The sequence below is a fragment of the Monodelphis domestica genome, chromosome 1 (genome assembly GCF_027887165.1).
Source record: "Monodelphis domestica isolate mMonDom1 chromosome 1, mMonDom1.pri, whole genome shotgun sequence".
Classification (NCBI taxonomy): domain Eukaryota; kingdom Metazoa; phylum Chordata; class Mammalia; order Didelphimorphia; family Didelphidae; genus Monodelphis; species Monodelphis domestica.
The window spans coordinates 512,136,793-512,152,781 of record NC_077227.1 but is presented as its reverse complement, the minus strand read 5'-3'; the positions used below and the strand labels follow the sequence as shown (position 1 = coordinate 512,152,781).

General features: G+C 44.2%; 1 protein-coding gene across 3 annotated transcripts in view; it reads left to right on the top strand.

Moving 5' to 3' along the window:
* The window catches only part of SCARA3 (scavenger receptor class A member 3), a 63,979-nt gene that overhangs the window by 22,977 nt on the left and 25,013 nt on the right, over positions 1-15,989 (top strand). The window contains exons 2-6 of one of the 3 annotated variants that reach the window (XM_007475910.3): positions 1,600-1,734; positions 6,413-6,511; positions 7,893-8,012; positions 11,294-11,392; positions 13,161-14,204. In XM_007475910.3, the coding sequence (XP_007475972.1) occupies positions 1,600-1,734; positions 6,413-6,511; positions 7,893-8,012; positions 11,294-11,392; positions 13,161-14,204 (1,497 nt within the window). The remainder of the gene's footprint in view (positions 1-1,599; positions 1,735-6,412; positions 6,512-7,892; positions 8,013-11,293; positions 11,393-13,160; positions 14,205-15,989) is intronic. The other 2 variants (XM_007475912.3, XM_007475914.3) reach the window with 2 other exon arrangements.

The following is a 15,989-nucleotide window of genomic DNA, read 5'->3' as shown; positions in this document are numbered from 1 at the left end:
TGGATGACTATAGGGTCATAAATTAAGAGCTGGAAAGGACTTTAGAAGTCGTCTAATCTAATCTAATAAACCCTCTTTCCCTCATTTTATAGATAAGGAAATTTAGGGCCAAAAGAAGTCAAGGTCATGTAGGAATTAGTGATGAATACTACAATGAGTATTAGGATCTATGTCCTTTGATTATGAACCCCAAAAGTTCTTAGGGAATAAAGAGATGTTACTCTGCCTACTTAGTTAGACATCTCAAACCACCGTGCTATCCTTGCTCCTAATGTTTTATTGTTCTGCTATTTCAATCATGTCCAACACTTTGTGACCCCTTTTGAGGTTTTCTTGGCAAAGATACTGGAGTGGTTTGCCATTTCATTCCCCAGCTCATTTTATAGATGAGGAAATTGGGGCAAACAGAGTGAAGTGACTTGCTCAGGGTCACACAACCAGTAAGTGCATGAAGCCAAAACTGAACTCAGGTCTTTCTGACTCCAGCCCAGTGCTCTATTTATCATGCCACCTAGCTGCTTGCTCTTGATGTTAAATCTGAGATTATGGGAATGGGGTATAAGGGAATTCTTCTCCCCTCTATATTGTTAATACGTTTCCTGATTTAAATGAGAGTTTAAGGTCCATTATATCCCATCAGCCTTACAGAATTCTGTGATTCCTAGGATTCTCCCTTTTCTATAGCCATCTTCCTTCATCAAACATTTCCCAGGTTTTGGGGTTCTTGCTTCTGTCTCTATCCATACTGTGAAAGCACACAATACCAGGGCACCAAGAGCTGAGCTACTAATATATCCGAAAGCTCTTGGCTTATGAAAAGCACTGCACGAATGTTTACGATTATGTTCCCATTAAGGAAGGACAGTGTGGAGAACTGGCTTCAAGATCCATACCTAGGTAAATGGACGCTCTCTAGAGCTTTGGAAGATGAAGTGTGGGTGGGAGGAACAGGAAGGCAGGAAGAAGGAAGACAGGGAAGAGATGTCTCTAGGGAATCGATGAGTTATGGAGCTGGGAAACCAGTGGCGAAGGGGAAAGGGGAGAGGGAGGATTAAGTACAACCACTTGTGAGCATTCTTAGGCTGGGGAGGCCTGAGAGAAAGGTGATGGGTACCTGCCAGTCATCTCTTGCACTTTGAGTACCCCAGAGTGGGGTCTTATCTATTCTCTTTCCATAACAAGTTTGGCTCTAGCTTGTGACAAATTGGCTAAGGAAGCTCAGCAGCAAGGAAAGAGAGTGCCTTTGGAGGAGGGTCAGCTTTGGTCTCATTTGATTTAAACCTCCCTAGATCCTCAGGGAAGGGGTTATAAACACTGAAGTGATGAAACTGGCTGAAGAACTAGAACTGGGTGGAGCCCTCATCACCAGGGAGGGCAGAGGAACAACGGGGGGGGGGGGGGGGGGTAGAAATTAGAAACATGGACAGGAAATCACAGCCTGGGCTCTGCTTCAGCAAATAAGAGTTACAAGCCCTGAGGGAGAGAAGAGAGCCCTAGTGGACCCGGGGAACCCATAGAAAACTCCGGGCTCAGAGAGAGTCATGGGCTGCAGCTGGGTGTGAGAGAGAGGGAAGTAGACAATCATCTGGGTCTGAACAGACTCTGGAGCAAGGATCCCAGCACCATTCAAGGCTGCCTCCACTGAGGCAAGAGCCAATGTAAGACGAGATTCAGGACTGAAAAGGCTAACTATGGACCACTGGGCTAGCTCTGACCCTGCTCCAACTGAAAGAGGTAGGTAGACTGTCGGGGGAAATGGGGGGAGGGAGAGGAGAGGTGTGTAAGGGCAGAGGGCTGAAAGGGCTATTAATCCTAGATGAATTTTATTTTATTTTATTTTTTAAAACCCTTACCTTCCATCTTGGAGTTAATACTGTGTATTGGTTCCAAGGCAGAAGAGTGGTAAGGGCTAGGCAATGGGGTTCACGTGACTTGCCCAGGGTCACACAGCTAGGAAGTGTCTGAGGTCAAATTTGAACCCAGGACCTCCAATCTCCAGGCCTGGCTCTCAATCCACTGAGATACCCAGCTGCCCCAATCCTGGATGAATTTTAAAAGATCAGCCATAGTCCATCCATCCGGCCCTCTGATTCCCTCCCTCTTCCCTGTCATGCATAGGAAGGCAAGCATTTAAGTACCTACTATGTGCCAAGTACTGCATTAAATACGAGGAGAGGAAAAAAAGGCCAAAAAAGCAGGGGAGGTAGGGGGACCTATCCCTGCTCTCATGGAGCTTGTAATCTAATGGGAGAGACAACAGAAAGACAAATATGTATAAAGAAGTTATATTCAGGATTAGTTAGTGGTCACCTCAGAAGGAAGGCACTGAGATTAGGGAGAACTGGGAAGCGCTTCTTGCAGAAAATGGAAACACAGAGGAGAGCGATATATCCATGAGTAAAATCAGTCTGAAAATGGGTGGATTTTTACTTAAGGTCACAAAAACTTTCTAATTGGGCCAGAGGTCCCTTCCCTGTTTGGGATTTGGCCATTGTAAAGACTTGAGTCCTGGTGGTGTTGGTCTTTTGTAGGGTGTAGTTTACACACACACACACACACACACGCGCGCGCGCGCGCGCACACACACAATTCCTTATGCACCATCATCTTCTGACAGTTCTACTGTAAAGGTCATCCTCCTTGACAGACAAAATGCAATCAAAGGAGGAGGTGAGCAGCTTGGGCTTTTTTCCATCGTCATTCCCCATCTTCCCCCATTCCCACCTCCCAGAAGGAGCTTGGTTCCTTCTTTGATCCAATGGAGTCCTTCAGGACAGGGCTGGCACCACTTTTGTGTTTATCTTCCAAGCACCTATCAGAGCACCTGACACATGTTAGGCGCTGTTCTTGGAGGCAGGAAGAACAGAGTTCCAATCCAACCTCAGACACTTACTAGTTACATGAGCCTGGGCAAGTCTCTCACCTGTCTAACACTCCTTTTCTTCATCAGTAAAAGGGAGCATCATTAAAGTGCCCAAGTTCAAATCCAGACTTAGACATTTACTGTGTGTGACCCTCAGCTGAGTCACTTAATCCTGTTTGCCTCAGTTTCCTCATCTGTAAAATGAGCTGGAGAAGAAAATGGAAAAACCACTCCAGTAAGTTTGCCAAGAAAATCCAAATGGACATGAATGAAAATGACTGAACAACAAAAGAACCTACCAAATAGGGTTGTGGGGATTGGATAATATACATATAAAGCACTTTATATAAACCTTCTAGTACTATCTAAATTTAGCTGGTATTTTTTACAAACCCTTACCTTCCCACTTAGAATCAATTCTAAGGCAGAAAAGTGATAAGGGCTAGGAGACCGAGGTTAAGTGACCTGGCTAGGGTCACACAGCTAGGAAGTATCTAAGGCCAAGTTTGAACCCAGAACCTCCATATCCAGGCCTGGTTCTAAATCCACTGAGCAACCTAGCTGCTCCAAGGATGTTTGTTTGTTTTGTAAGGGTTTTGTTTTTGCTTGTTGTTGGGTTTTTTTGATGGGGTGAGAGGCAAGGGGCAGATAAAGTCAAATTTGTATTTATGTAACATGAGAATCAAAGAAGCTGCTAGGACTTTTTAAAAAGAACTGTTAGGATGGGAAAGAGTTCCATTTTTTTCCTAGCCTTTTTATGGATAATCAGTTCCAGCTAAGAAGACAAAAGATTTCTTTATTTTGTCCCCACTGGTAGCAGGGGACACTTACACATGCTCTGAGGAGGGAAAAGACCCTCGTCGTACATCTCCAGAACCAGCCTAGCAAACCTCCATATGGATGTTATTAGCAAACTCAAAAGCCCTCCTTGGCTTGTCCCTCCAATTGAACATATTTGCAAAGTCTTCTCTGAGAAGTATGACAAAAGAGATCTAGTGCTGCCCTGAGGGATCAGGGAAACCTGATCTCAAGCCCATCTCAAACACTTCTAAGGCATGTAACTCTGGGCAAGTCATTTCTCCTCAGTTTCTTTAGTTGTAAAATGAAGGGTTGAAAGTAGCTTGAGACAACTTGGGGACAAAATGGTTATAGAATGTTGGGCCTGGAACAAGGAAGGTCTGAGTTCAAAATCCGTCTGAGATACTAACAGTGTGACCCTCAGAACTCACTTAACCTGTTTGCCTAGTTTCCTCATCTGCAAAATGGACATAACAATAGTACCTATCTCCCAGGGCTGTTGTGAGGACTAAATGAGAAACTATTTCTAAAATACTTAGCACAGTGCCTGGTACATAGTAAGTGCTATGTAAATATTAGCTATTCTCATCCTCCTAAGTTTTGCTCTTCCTCTGCTACCCCCCTCCACTACAAATTGGTGAGTAGAGGTAGGAAAGAAAAGAATTAGATTTTTGTTCATTCGGGGGAAAAGATAATGAGGAGATTTGATTGATGCCTTCTTAAAAAACACACACACACAACTTTTCCTTCTGTCTTAGAACTGATTCAGCTAGGAAGCATCTGCAGTCATATTTGAACCTAGAACTTCTGTACTTAGCACTCTATCCACTGAGCCACTTGGCTGCCCATGATGGATGGCGTCTGAGCATCCTTTCCAGCTCTACGCCTATGATCCTTGAATAAGGAATCTGGGGTAAAGAGAGGCTAAGTGTTGAGCCCTCTTCTCTTTTTGTTCTAGAAGGACACTCATTTGCCCTCTTAGGTTAGGGACCATGACATCCAGAAATAAAGTACCCAATCCTAAGTTCATAGATTTAGAGTTGGAAGGGACATTAATGGCCATCCATTCCAATTCCTTCATTTTACAAATGAGGGATGGATGGGGATTCTAAAATCTTGTCTTCTCCCACCATTGACCTGCTCCATGATTTTGGGAAAGACTTCCATTTCCATAAAGAAATCAAATGCTGTAGCTTCCAGACACCTTAGAGAGATAATCTAGTGGATGCTTCCCTTGTCTCCAACATACACTTTACCCAATTTCTATGTGAAAACTGCAGAGATCAAAAGGCTACCCCCATGTTCAGCTGCGTTCTTGGAAGCAGGATATCTAGGAAGGTGGTGGTTCCCTCTGGACTCTGCCCTAGTCAGAGCACAAACAAGGGTGGAAATCATGGCCAGGCTTGAGCACCACATTTTAGGAAGGCCTTTGACAAGCTCACCCTGGCTACACTGTTCAGTTACCCATCCGGGCTCAGACTGGGCCCATCTGTTTCTTCTCTGAAGCCCCAGGACCTGGTTCAGGCATCTTTGTTGGAGCTATGTGTAGAACAAATACCCACGAGCAGGCCCATTCATCCCTCTCCATTAGAAGCTGATTTCTGCCCTGCTTCTGGTCCTATTTAGGGGAATGAGAAAAAGAAAGCGATTCCAGTTAAGCCAAAGAAATCTTTCTTCTTCCTGGCTTCTGCCTCTTACAAGAGCAAGAATATGTAACAAACAGTTCAACAGCTTACAATCTGATGGCCCTTTAAAGTTCAAAGGTACAGTTAGGGGGCGGGGGGAATAGGCACATACCTATATGCCCTTATTTTTAAAAAAGAACCCTATCACCTTGGAATCCATACTATGTAGTGGTTCTAAGGCAGAAGAGCAATAAGGTCTAGGTAATGGGAGTTAAGTGACATAGGAAGTGTCTGAGGTCAGATTTGAACCCAGGACCTCCTGTCTCTAGCCCTGGCTCACAATCCACAACTTGCTATCCTATATCTGTCCCCATTAGATTGTAATCTCCTTGAGGTCCAAGACAGCATTTTAAAAAAATTAACATAGTATGTATTTAAGAAATCTTTGATAGATTTAAACAAATTGAAAAAAGTCCTTCCGGATAAATAAAGGGCAATAAATTCTCAGGGCTGAGAATTAGGAGGCCTAATTCTCTTGAACCCTGGATCATTATATAACCTGAGGGAAATGATTTCCTTTTTCTAGCTCTTCACTTTCTTAATCTTTAAAATAAGGAACCTTGTCCCATGCTCACAGGAGCCTAGGATGGATTTCACAGTCTCTAAATTCCTCTCCAATTCTGATTTCCGATAGATGGTAGGGAGGCACTATGGGTATTGTTAATTCCATTTTACAGATGAGACATGTGGGGAAAGAGTGGTGACATGTATCTCCTAAAGTCATAGAGGTGGTGAATGGCAGAGAGTGGGGCCAGAGCCCAGGTCTTGGGATACCTTTGCTTAGAACTCATGGTAAAATAGATGTTGGTATCTCTTCAAAAGCATTTCCTCCCTTAGAAAATGGCCTCTGCAAGTTTAGTGTGCATAAAAATTCCATCCCCTGTAAATCAAATCCTTAGCCACCTAGTTCTAGCTTAGATTGCCCACTCTTCTGTTCATGGAAAAATGGGCACCCTTGGGCACCAGAGTCAAGGGTTGGAGGAAGTGGTGGAAGTGGCTGGTGAGTGAAACAACTGGAGTTGGGATGGGCAGTATGGGGTCCTGACAGGCACCAACTCCTTCTCAGTGAGGTCCACTGGAGGCGACGGAGAAGCCTTATGTGTAGCTGAAGAGGAACCTGTTGGAGAAGAGGAGGAAATGCCAGCATTCCCATGCACCCAGAATGGTAAGGGTCCCCCCAGGCTGGCCAGGGAACCCCACTCATGGGCAGGGCAGGGCTAGGCACTCACCCTCTCACAAGGACTGAGGATAATGCCCTGGACAAGGGAGAAGAAAGAGAACAAGCAGCAGCAGAATAGTCTGGCTGGGGCTCTACCGGAGGCTGAGCTCACTGGGTAGCCATTCTCACTTTCCACTGAAGCAAGATAGAAAACTGCCCCAGCTAGACAAGACCCATAAAATGGTTTGGAACTAGACACGAGTGTGTCATTGGCCTACGTCTTCTCTTTCAGTGTCCCTTCTTTTACCCCTTCCAGTGCCCCTCTCCTTCCTCCAGCAGAGCCTCACGCGGTCCTCTGAACCACACGAAAACACCCATTCAGGTCCCTAGTTTGGATGGGTCTGGCTCACCCCACACCTCTGAAAATGAGAGGCCCTCCAGGGTCTTAATGAATGGCCAGTTAATCTGATAAATTACCATTGAGTCAAGTTTATGTTTCAACAGGTATGGAAAGAGGCTGCTATTTAGAGGCTGAGTGAGCCGAGAACAGATCTTGACGTTGGGGCAAAGCTGTATTACTGTATTCTCCTTGGCCATCATTAGGCACTCCCCCCCGCCCAGGCTGCTCAAAGCCAGCCTCTCCCACTCCCCACTGTGGGCTCCCCAGTCAAAGGTCCAAGCTCTGTTTGGTCTCTCAGCTCTCTTAGAGAGAGGTGAGGCTACAGAGGGCTCTCAGGAGTCTGCGTAGCCCAAGGAGGATGTGAGTTTTGTGAATCAAGCTGCAGAGTTTGATTCAAAACAATTAACCAAGTATTTACTTGAGGGAATCCTGCCTCTACTAAGCAACAACGGCTCCCTTAGAGTTTTAAGCTGGTCTAGACAGAAGCATCAAACACCCTGACTGCAGCCTGAACCAAATTAAAATATCATTAGGAAGTATTTCATGAAATAAGTCAAAATACAATAAAACAGAGACAACGTTACACTTTAAAATGGAATCAATATAAGTTCCACAGGGATCCTGATGTACAGATTAGTGGCCGATTCTATTTGAGTTTGCTATCATTGTTCTCGACATATCATAGAGGGCCAAGGAGGCCCCTCAAATACACTTCATATGCTCAATGATAACGGAAACCCAAAGAGAGACAGAGACAGAAACAGAAAAGGTGCCCTCATCAAGTTGGTCTCATTCATCCGAAAGGCCTCTAAAACCAGGAGCAAACACATGAGATGCCTGGAAAAGGGAGCAGAAAGCATCTCTCTTCTCATCTCCGGTACAAGCGCTAATGGAGGGAAGTCAGTAGCCAAGCTCATGCAGGGAGCCCTCTTTCTCCAGGGTCAGCTCTAGAGTGTGAGGCAGTCCTCCCCTTCTCTTCCCACACAGGCCCAGCAGGGCCCAGCTGTAGCCGCTGTCAGAAGAACCTGTCCCTGCACACCTCCGTGAGAATTCTGTACCTCTTCTTGGCCCTCCTGCTCGTGGCTGTGGCCGTGCTGGCTTCACTGGGTGAGTGGAGACCACCTCCCCCAACAGGCACATTTCGCCTCCCCCTGCATGCATGACTGTCCTCGTGCCAAAACTACTGAGGAGGGAGGGAGCAGAGGGCCTTTCCATTAGGCTAACTTCATCCCAATGAGCTTCTCGGGGTCTTCTGGCCCAGGGGGCCAAATCCCAGCCACCTTGTAGCCTGGAGAATCTCAATCTTTTTTTGTATCATGAACCCCTTCGGCAGCCTACTGAAGCTTATAGGTTCCTTCTCAAGAATGTCTTTAAAATAAAATGTATAAGAAATCAGAGGAAACCAACTAGAGTAGAATAATAAGTATGTAATTTTTTTTCCAATCCAAGTTCATAGAACCCCTAAACTCTACCCATAGACTCAGAGGTTAGGAACTCTTGACAAATAGAGGAAAGATTTCTGAATTTGGAGTCAGGAGACCTGGGTCCTAATCACATCTCTGCCAATGCCCAGCTTGGGCAAATAATTCTGGGGACTCACTCTCTTCCTCTGACAAATGCAGGTATTGGACTTTCTCTAAAGTCCCTTCTGATCTAACTCTTTAGTGATGAACTATGGGGAGCTGATTAGCTTAGAGACAGATACAGGTAATCCAGACTCCCCCCCTTTTTTTTAAACCCTCACCTTCTGTCTTGGAGTCAATACTTTGTATTGGCTCCAAGGCAGAAGAGTGGTAAGGGCTAGGCAATGGGGGTCAAGTGACTTGCCCAGGGACACACAGCTGGGAAGTGTCTGAGGTCAAATTTGAACCCAAGACCTCCCGTCTCTAGGCCTGGTTCTCAATCCACTGAGCTACCCAGCTGTCCCCCCTTTTTTAACTGTAATTGGGAATAAATAAAACTAATTTTTATTATATATATATATATATAATAAAAATTAAAAATATAATGTAGCATAGATAATGTTAATATGTGGTTTTCCAAGTCATCATGTAGTCAGTCTCCAGGGATCCATTTCTATTTGAATTGGATACCATTGAACTAACATGACTTCAGAGCTCTTTTCTAGTTCTAGATCTGTTATCCAAAGTTGCCTTAAAAAAAATTTCACTGGTAAAAGTCAACCACAGATCTCCATTGAAATTACCTTACCTACCTTCTTAGAATCAATACTGTACATTGGCTCTAAGGCAAAAGAGTGGTAAGGTTATACGCAATAGGGGTTAAATGACTTGCCCAGGTCACACAGCTAGGAAGTGTCTAAAGTCAGTTTATAACCCATCTCTAGACTTGGCTCTCAATCCACTGAATCACCTAGCAGCCCCACAGGACCACAATCCACAACATGTAAGCACAGGTTTGAAGGCTTCCTAACCACAGAGGTCACAGAAAATCCAGACAGAAGGGAAGGTTTACATCCAGTTCTCCCAGTGCCTTGACTGTCCCCTGGTTGTAAATATGACTTAATAATAGCCAGGGGTGGGGGCAGCTGGGTAGCTCAGTGGATTGAGAGCCAGACCTAGAGATGGGAGGTCCTAGGTTCAAATCTGGCCTCAGCTACTTCCTAGCTGTGTGACCCTGGGCAAGTCACTTGACCCCCATTGCCTAGCCCTTACCACTCTTCTGCCTTGGAGCCAATACAGAGAATTGACTCCAAGACAGAAGGTAAGGGTTCTAAAAAAAAAAATAAATAATAGCCAGGGGTATCCTGGTAAATACTTAACAGCTGCCCGGCTTTCCAAAAACACTGGGCAGGCTTTAAAGTTTGATCTACACACTGAATGTTTTCACCATCACTTTCTTAATCTAGATAATCAACAGAACAAGAAATCATGCCCTAATTTGTAGCACTCACATAGAAAAGGGCCGGTTCATGTAAACTTGGCACCTCCTTGAAAGATTTAATATTTAAGTTTTCAAAATTCTTTACATTTTTATGTGTGAATTGTGCTTGGGATAAGGAACAAGAGAGCTGCTTGCAGAAGCAGGAAGAATTGGGTTCAAGGAGAGCTTCTGATCCTCTTTTGTGGGGTGACCCTGGGCAAGTTACTTTAATCTCTGAGGGCCCCAAGTAACTCTTTAAATCTATGTGTTGCTGGGAAGATGCTGACCTGCAGCAGAAATTTTCTCCTATGCTTGAGTTCTCTCTATACCAGTAAAAGTATCAGTCAGTTCCCTAGATTCTCTCTTTTAATTCTCACACTACGTGTCATTTTCACAGTGATTGTAGCATGAACCATCTTAAACTGTAATTGGGAATAAATAAATATAGATAATAAACTGTGAATAACAATAATGAAAATTAAAGTTAAAAATGTAATACATCATAGGTAATGTTAATATGGGTTTTCCAAGCCAACATGCAGCCTAAGAGGATCTATTTCTATTTGAATTGGATACCATTGGACTAAAATACCTTCAGAGGTTCTTTCTAGCTATAGGTCTGTTATCCTAAGTTGCCTTAAAAAAATTCATAGCTAAAAGTCAACCACAGATCTCCATTGAAATACAAAGGCGACTCAGTGGGTTGAAAGCCAAGCCAGAAATGAGAGATCTTGGGTTTAAATCTGACCTCAGACACTTCCTAGCTGTGGCACCCTGGGCAAATCACTTAACTCCCATTGCCTAGCCCTTACCACTCTTCTGTCTTGGAACCATATTGATTTAAGATGGAAGGAAAGGGTATGGAAGAGAAAGGAAGGAAGGAAGGAAGGAAGGAAGGAAGGAAGGAAGGAAGGAAGGAAGGAAGGAAGGAAGGAAGGAAGGAAGGAAGGAAGGAAGGAAGGAAGGAAGGAAGGAAGGAAGGAAGGAAGGAAGGAAGGAAGGAAGGAAGGAAGAAAGGAAGAAAGGAAGGAAGGAAGGAAGGAAGGAAGGAAGGAAGGAAGGAAGGAAGGAAGGAAGGAAGGAAAGAAAGGAAGGAAGGAGGGAAAGGAAGGAAGGAAGGAAGGAAAGAAGGAAGGAAGGAAAGAAGGAAGGAAGGAAAGAAGGAAGGAAGGAAGGAAGGAAGGAAGGAAGGAAGGAAGGAAGGAAGGAAGGAAGGAAGGAAAGAAGGAAGGAAGGAAGGAAGGAAGGAAGGAAGGAAGGAAGGAAGGAAGGAAGGAAGGACTTTCCTCTTTTTCAGATTCTACTTCTGAAAGGCACCTCCTCTTTACCAAGTACACCAGTTTAGATGCATTGTCCTAAATCATTACAGGGTTATTGGAGAACACCTAATCCAATCTCCTCCTCCAGTTACAAAGGAGGAACATCTTCCCCCAAATTGCCCTATTTTGTCTGATCAAATTCCCCTAGACCCTCAGCTCTCATGTTCTCACCTGTGTTTCTTCCAGTTTTTAAGAAGGTTGACTCTCTCTCAGAGGATATCAGCATCACCCAATCAAACTATGAGAAGAAGATTGTTTCGGTGCAGGAAAACCTCCAGGAACTAGGTGAGTGTGTCTATGGCCTTTCTCATGGCTGTCCTCAGATCCAGGTGAGAATTAGGTATCTGAAGTCATAAAGCTAGTAGGAAAATAGCCAGTTTCACATCAGTCATTTCAAGCAGAATAATAACTAACATAACGGACTGTAGTGTGTGCAAAATGCTTTATTCAGTCATAGCTGACTCTTTGGGATCCCATAGAACATACTGTCCGTGAGGTTTTCTTGGCAGAGATACTAGGGTGGTTTGCCATTTCCTTCTCTTGCTCATTTTACAAATGAGGAAATTGGGGCAAATAGGGTTAAATGACTTGCCCAGGCTCACACAGCTATTAAGTGTCTGAGGTCATATTTGAACTCAGTTCTTCCTGGTTCCAGGACCAGTTATTTATCCACTGAGCTATCTGGCTGCCTCAGCAAAGTGCTTTGCATACATATAATGCCCCAATGAAGTCCTGCATGTAATAGCCCTGTGAGATAGCTGCTGTTTGGACCAGCCTTGTGGCGATTTATATTCTAAAAGTTGCCTGAAACCATGAGGCAATATTGCTCAGGGGAAACATTGTCAGTATGTAGCAGTGATGAGACTTGAATTCAGGTTCTCTAGTCTCAACACTATGCTGCTATTTTTATTATTATTTTATTCCTATTTTACAATTATGGAAACTGAGGCCCACAGAGTCCCCCCCATCCCCCCTAAGGTTATCTTTTGGTAGTGTAAAGAATACTAGATTTGGAGTGAAAGGAACCAGGCTCAGAACTCAGCCCTACTACTTGCTAGTGGTAGACCTTGAAAAAGTCCCTTCAGCTCTCAGGGCCTCAGTTTCCCCATCTGAAAAATGATATGTTTAGACTAGATGACTTTTAAGGTTTCTCCCAGTTCTATATCCTTTGTCATAAGTGTCTGAAAAAGATTGAGAGCATCTTGACACCAAAGGCAGCATTCTATTAGGCCACACTGCCTGAATGAACTAACTAATACTACAAGATTCTGAGAAGCCCTCCCAGGTCCCTTTCATCTCTGGGATTTTCTCCCTCTCAGATTGCTGCTCCCTTCCAAAGAGGAAGGCAGCTACCTGGGAACACATTCCTGAAGTACTGTAAAGTAGGTTGAGGTAGAGGGTTGGGGAGTGGCTCCTACCAAGTCTGTCATGTTCCACTGGTAACAGGATGGTCATTCTTTCCAGTAGAGAAAATAGGAGTGTAATGAGAATTGAGCAGGATAGTGGGGTGGCACAATGGGAAGATCGCTGGGCTTGGAGTCAGGGCATCCTAAATTGCTGGCTAAGTCAATCAGGAGTCCATAGCACATATAGCATCAATATAGTGACCTCTATCCCCCAAGATGCATCGTTTGTGACATCAGGCCCTTAAATAGTTCCAATATTCCCAACCTGGGTGAAATGAGGAGACTAAGCTTTTAAAAATTAAAATTAAGAATAATTTTAGCAAATTAATAGAAAAAAAAACTCTTAGAGGGCATCTTGAAGGCTCAGTGGATTGAGATCAGGCCCAGAGGTGGGAGGTCCTGGGCTCAAATCTGGCTTCAGATACTTCCCAGCTGTGTGACCCTGGGCAAGTCACTTAACCCCCATTGCCTAGCCCTTACCACTCTTCTACCTTGGAACTAAGACATAGTAGTGATTCTAAGATGGAAGGTAAGAGTTAAAAAAGAAAGAAAAAGAAATTCCTTTTTCTACCAGTTTACCAAAGCTGCCCCTATTCTATGACCTTCCAAACCTAGGCACCTACCATTTTTATCATTTTCTCCTGCAGACCAGAAAGCCCTAGGCAATTGCTCCTTCTGCCATGACACGGGGCAGTTGGGACAAGAGATTCACAAACTTCAGCAGGAGCTGGAGGAAATCCAGAAGATGCTTCTTGTCCAGGAGATTCAGCTGGACCAGACATCTCAGACCCATCAGCAGCTCTTCTCTACCAGCAATCAAATCACTGCCGTGGTAGACAGCTGCTCCTTCTCCATCCACCAGGTCAACCAGACTCTGGGGCAATTCCTGGCTCAGGTGAGAGGCTGGCAGGCTGCCATGGCTGGACTGGACTTTTCACTAAAGGGCCTGACCCAGGATTGCTATGATGTCAAGGCAGCCGTCCAACAGATTAACTTCACGGTGGGGCAGACCTCGGATTGGGTCCACATGATCCAGAGGAAGACAGAAGAGGAAACCTTGACCCTGCAGAAGATGGTCAGTGAATGGCAGAACTACACCCGGCTCTTCAGTGGCCTGCGGGCCACCTCGGCCAAGACCGGGGAATTGGTCAAAAGCATCCAGACCAGCCTCAGTTCTGCTTCCCAGCGTATCAACCAGAATTCTGAGGGCATCCATGACCTGGTGTTGCAAGTGATGGGCCTGCAGCTGCAGCTGGACAATGTCTCATCCTTCCTGGATGACCATGAGGAGAACATGCATGACCTGCAGTACCACACACGTTATGCCCAGAACCGGACTGTGGAGCGTTTTGAGACCCTGGAAGGCCGTATGACTTCCCACGAGATCGAGATCAATACCATTTTCACCAACATCAATGCCACAGACAACCACGTACACAGTATGCTCAAGTACCTGGACGATGTCCGGCTGTCCTGCACACTGGGCTTCCACACTCACGCTGAGGAGCTCTACTACCTCAACAAGTCTGTCTCCATCATGCTGAGCACCACAGACTTGCTGAGGGAGCGCTTCAGCCTGCTCCGAGCCCGACTGGACTTTGACATCCAGAACCTCTCGATGGTCATGGAGGAAATGAAGGCTGTGGATGTCCGGCATGGAGCAATACTCCAGAACGTCACTATCCTAAGAGGTAAGGTCTCTTTGTGTATGTTTTATGGTTTGCCCGGGATGAGTCACTAAGTCTGAATTGATCAGACTCAATCCAATTGATGATAATGATAATAATATAATTATCATAATAATGATGATAATAACTTGTACTATATTGGAGGACTTTAGGAAGGGACAGTTAGGGGGCTCAGTGGATAGAAAGTGAGGTTCACAGATGGGAGGTCCTGGGTTCAAATATGGCCTTGGATACTTCCTAGCTATGTAACCCTGGGCAAGTCACTTAACCACTGTTGCTGAGCCCTTAACACTCTTCTACCTTGGAATCAATATGCAATATTGATCCTATGGTAGTAGGTAAGGGTTTTGTTTTGTTTTTAAGCACTTTAGGAAGGGAGGAAATAAGTTTTTATTAAGTGCTTATTATGTGCCAGGCACTGTGATAATATTACAAATATTACTTCACTTTATTCTTACAACACAAAGTAATTAATACAGGGTAGTTTGGAAGAGAGGACACACTAGCAGGTAGGGCACTCAAAAAACTGAATGTAGAAGAGTGTTTGAGCTGCATCTTAAAGGAATAGAAGGACCCTGGGATATGGAAGAAAAGAGGGAGCTCGTTCCAAGCATGGGTAACAACCAGGAAAAAGACATGGGGAAGGGAGATGGAAGCTTAAAAAAAAGTGCAGTTTAGTTAGATTTCAGAGTATAGAAGGAGGCACAATGTCTAACCAGCCTGGAAAGTTGAGCTCTAGCCAAATTGTGAAGAGCTTTAAAAACTGAACAGAAGAGTTTACATTTTATCCAAGAGACAATAGAAATCCACTGTAATTGATTGAGTGGGGAAGTCAGATAGTCACTTCAATATTTAAGGGAAATTATTTTAGTGATCAAATTGCTTTAATAATCAAAACATTACTTTTTAACTTTTTAAAAAATTAATTTAGTCAATTTAGAACAGTATTCCTTGTTTACAATAATCACATTATTTCCCTCCCTCCCCTCCACCCACCCTTCCTGCAGGCAATGCGCAATTTCATTGGGTATTACTTGTGTCTTTGATCAGAACCCATTTCCATGATGTTGTTTGCACTAGGATGTTCATTTAGAGTCTACATCCCCAACCATATCCCCCTCGATCCATGTAATCAAGTAGTTGTTTTTCTTTGTTGTTTCTACTTCCACAATGTTTCCTCTGAATGTGGATAGTGGTTTTTCTCATAGATTCCTCAAGTTGTTCAGGATCACTGCATTGCCACTAATGGAGAAGTCCATTACATTTGATTGTACCAGTGTATCCGTCTCTGTGTACAATGTTCTGGTTCTGCTCTTCTCACTCTGCATCAATTCCTGAAGGTTGTTCCAGTTCATGTGGAATTCTTCCACTTTATTATTCCTTTGAGCACAATAGTATTCCATTACCAACATGTACCACAATTTGTTCAGCCATTCCCCAATCGAAGGGCATGCTCTCATTTTCCAATTTTTTGCCACCATAAAGAGCGCAGCTATGAATGTTCTTTTACATGTCTTTTTCCTTATTATCTCTTTGGGGTACAAACCCAGCAGTGCTATGGCTGGATCAAAGGGCAGACAGTCTTTTATCGCCCTTTGGGCATAGTTCCAAATTGCCATCCAGAATGGTTGGATCAATTCATAACTCTACCAACAATGCATTAATGTCCCAACTTTGCCACATCCCCTCCAGCATTCATTACTTTCTGTGGCTGTCATGTTAGCCAATCTGCTAGGTGTGAGGTGATACCTCAGAGTTGTTTTGATTTGCATTTCTCTGATTATAAGA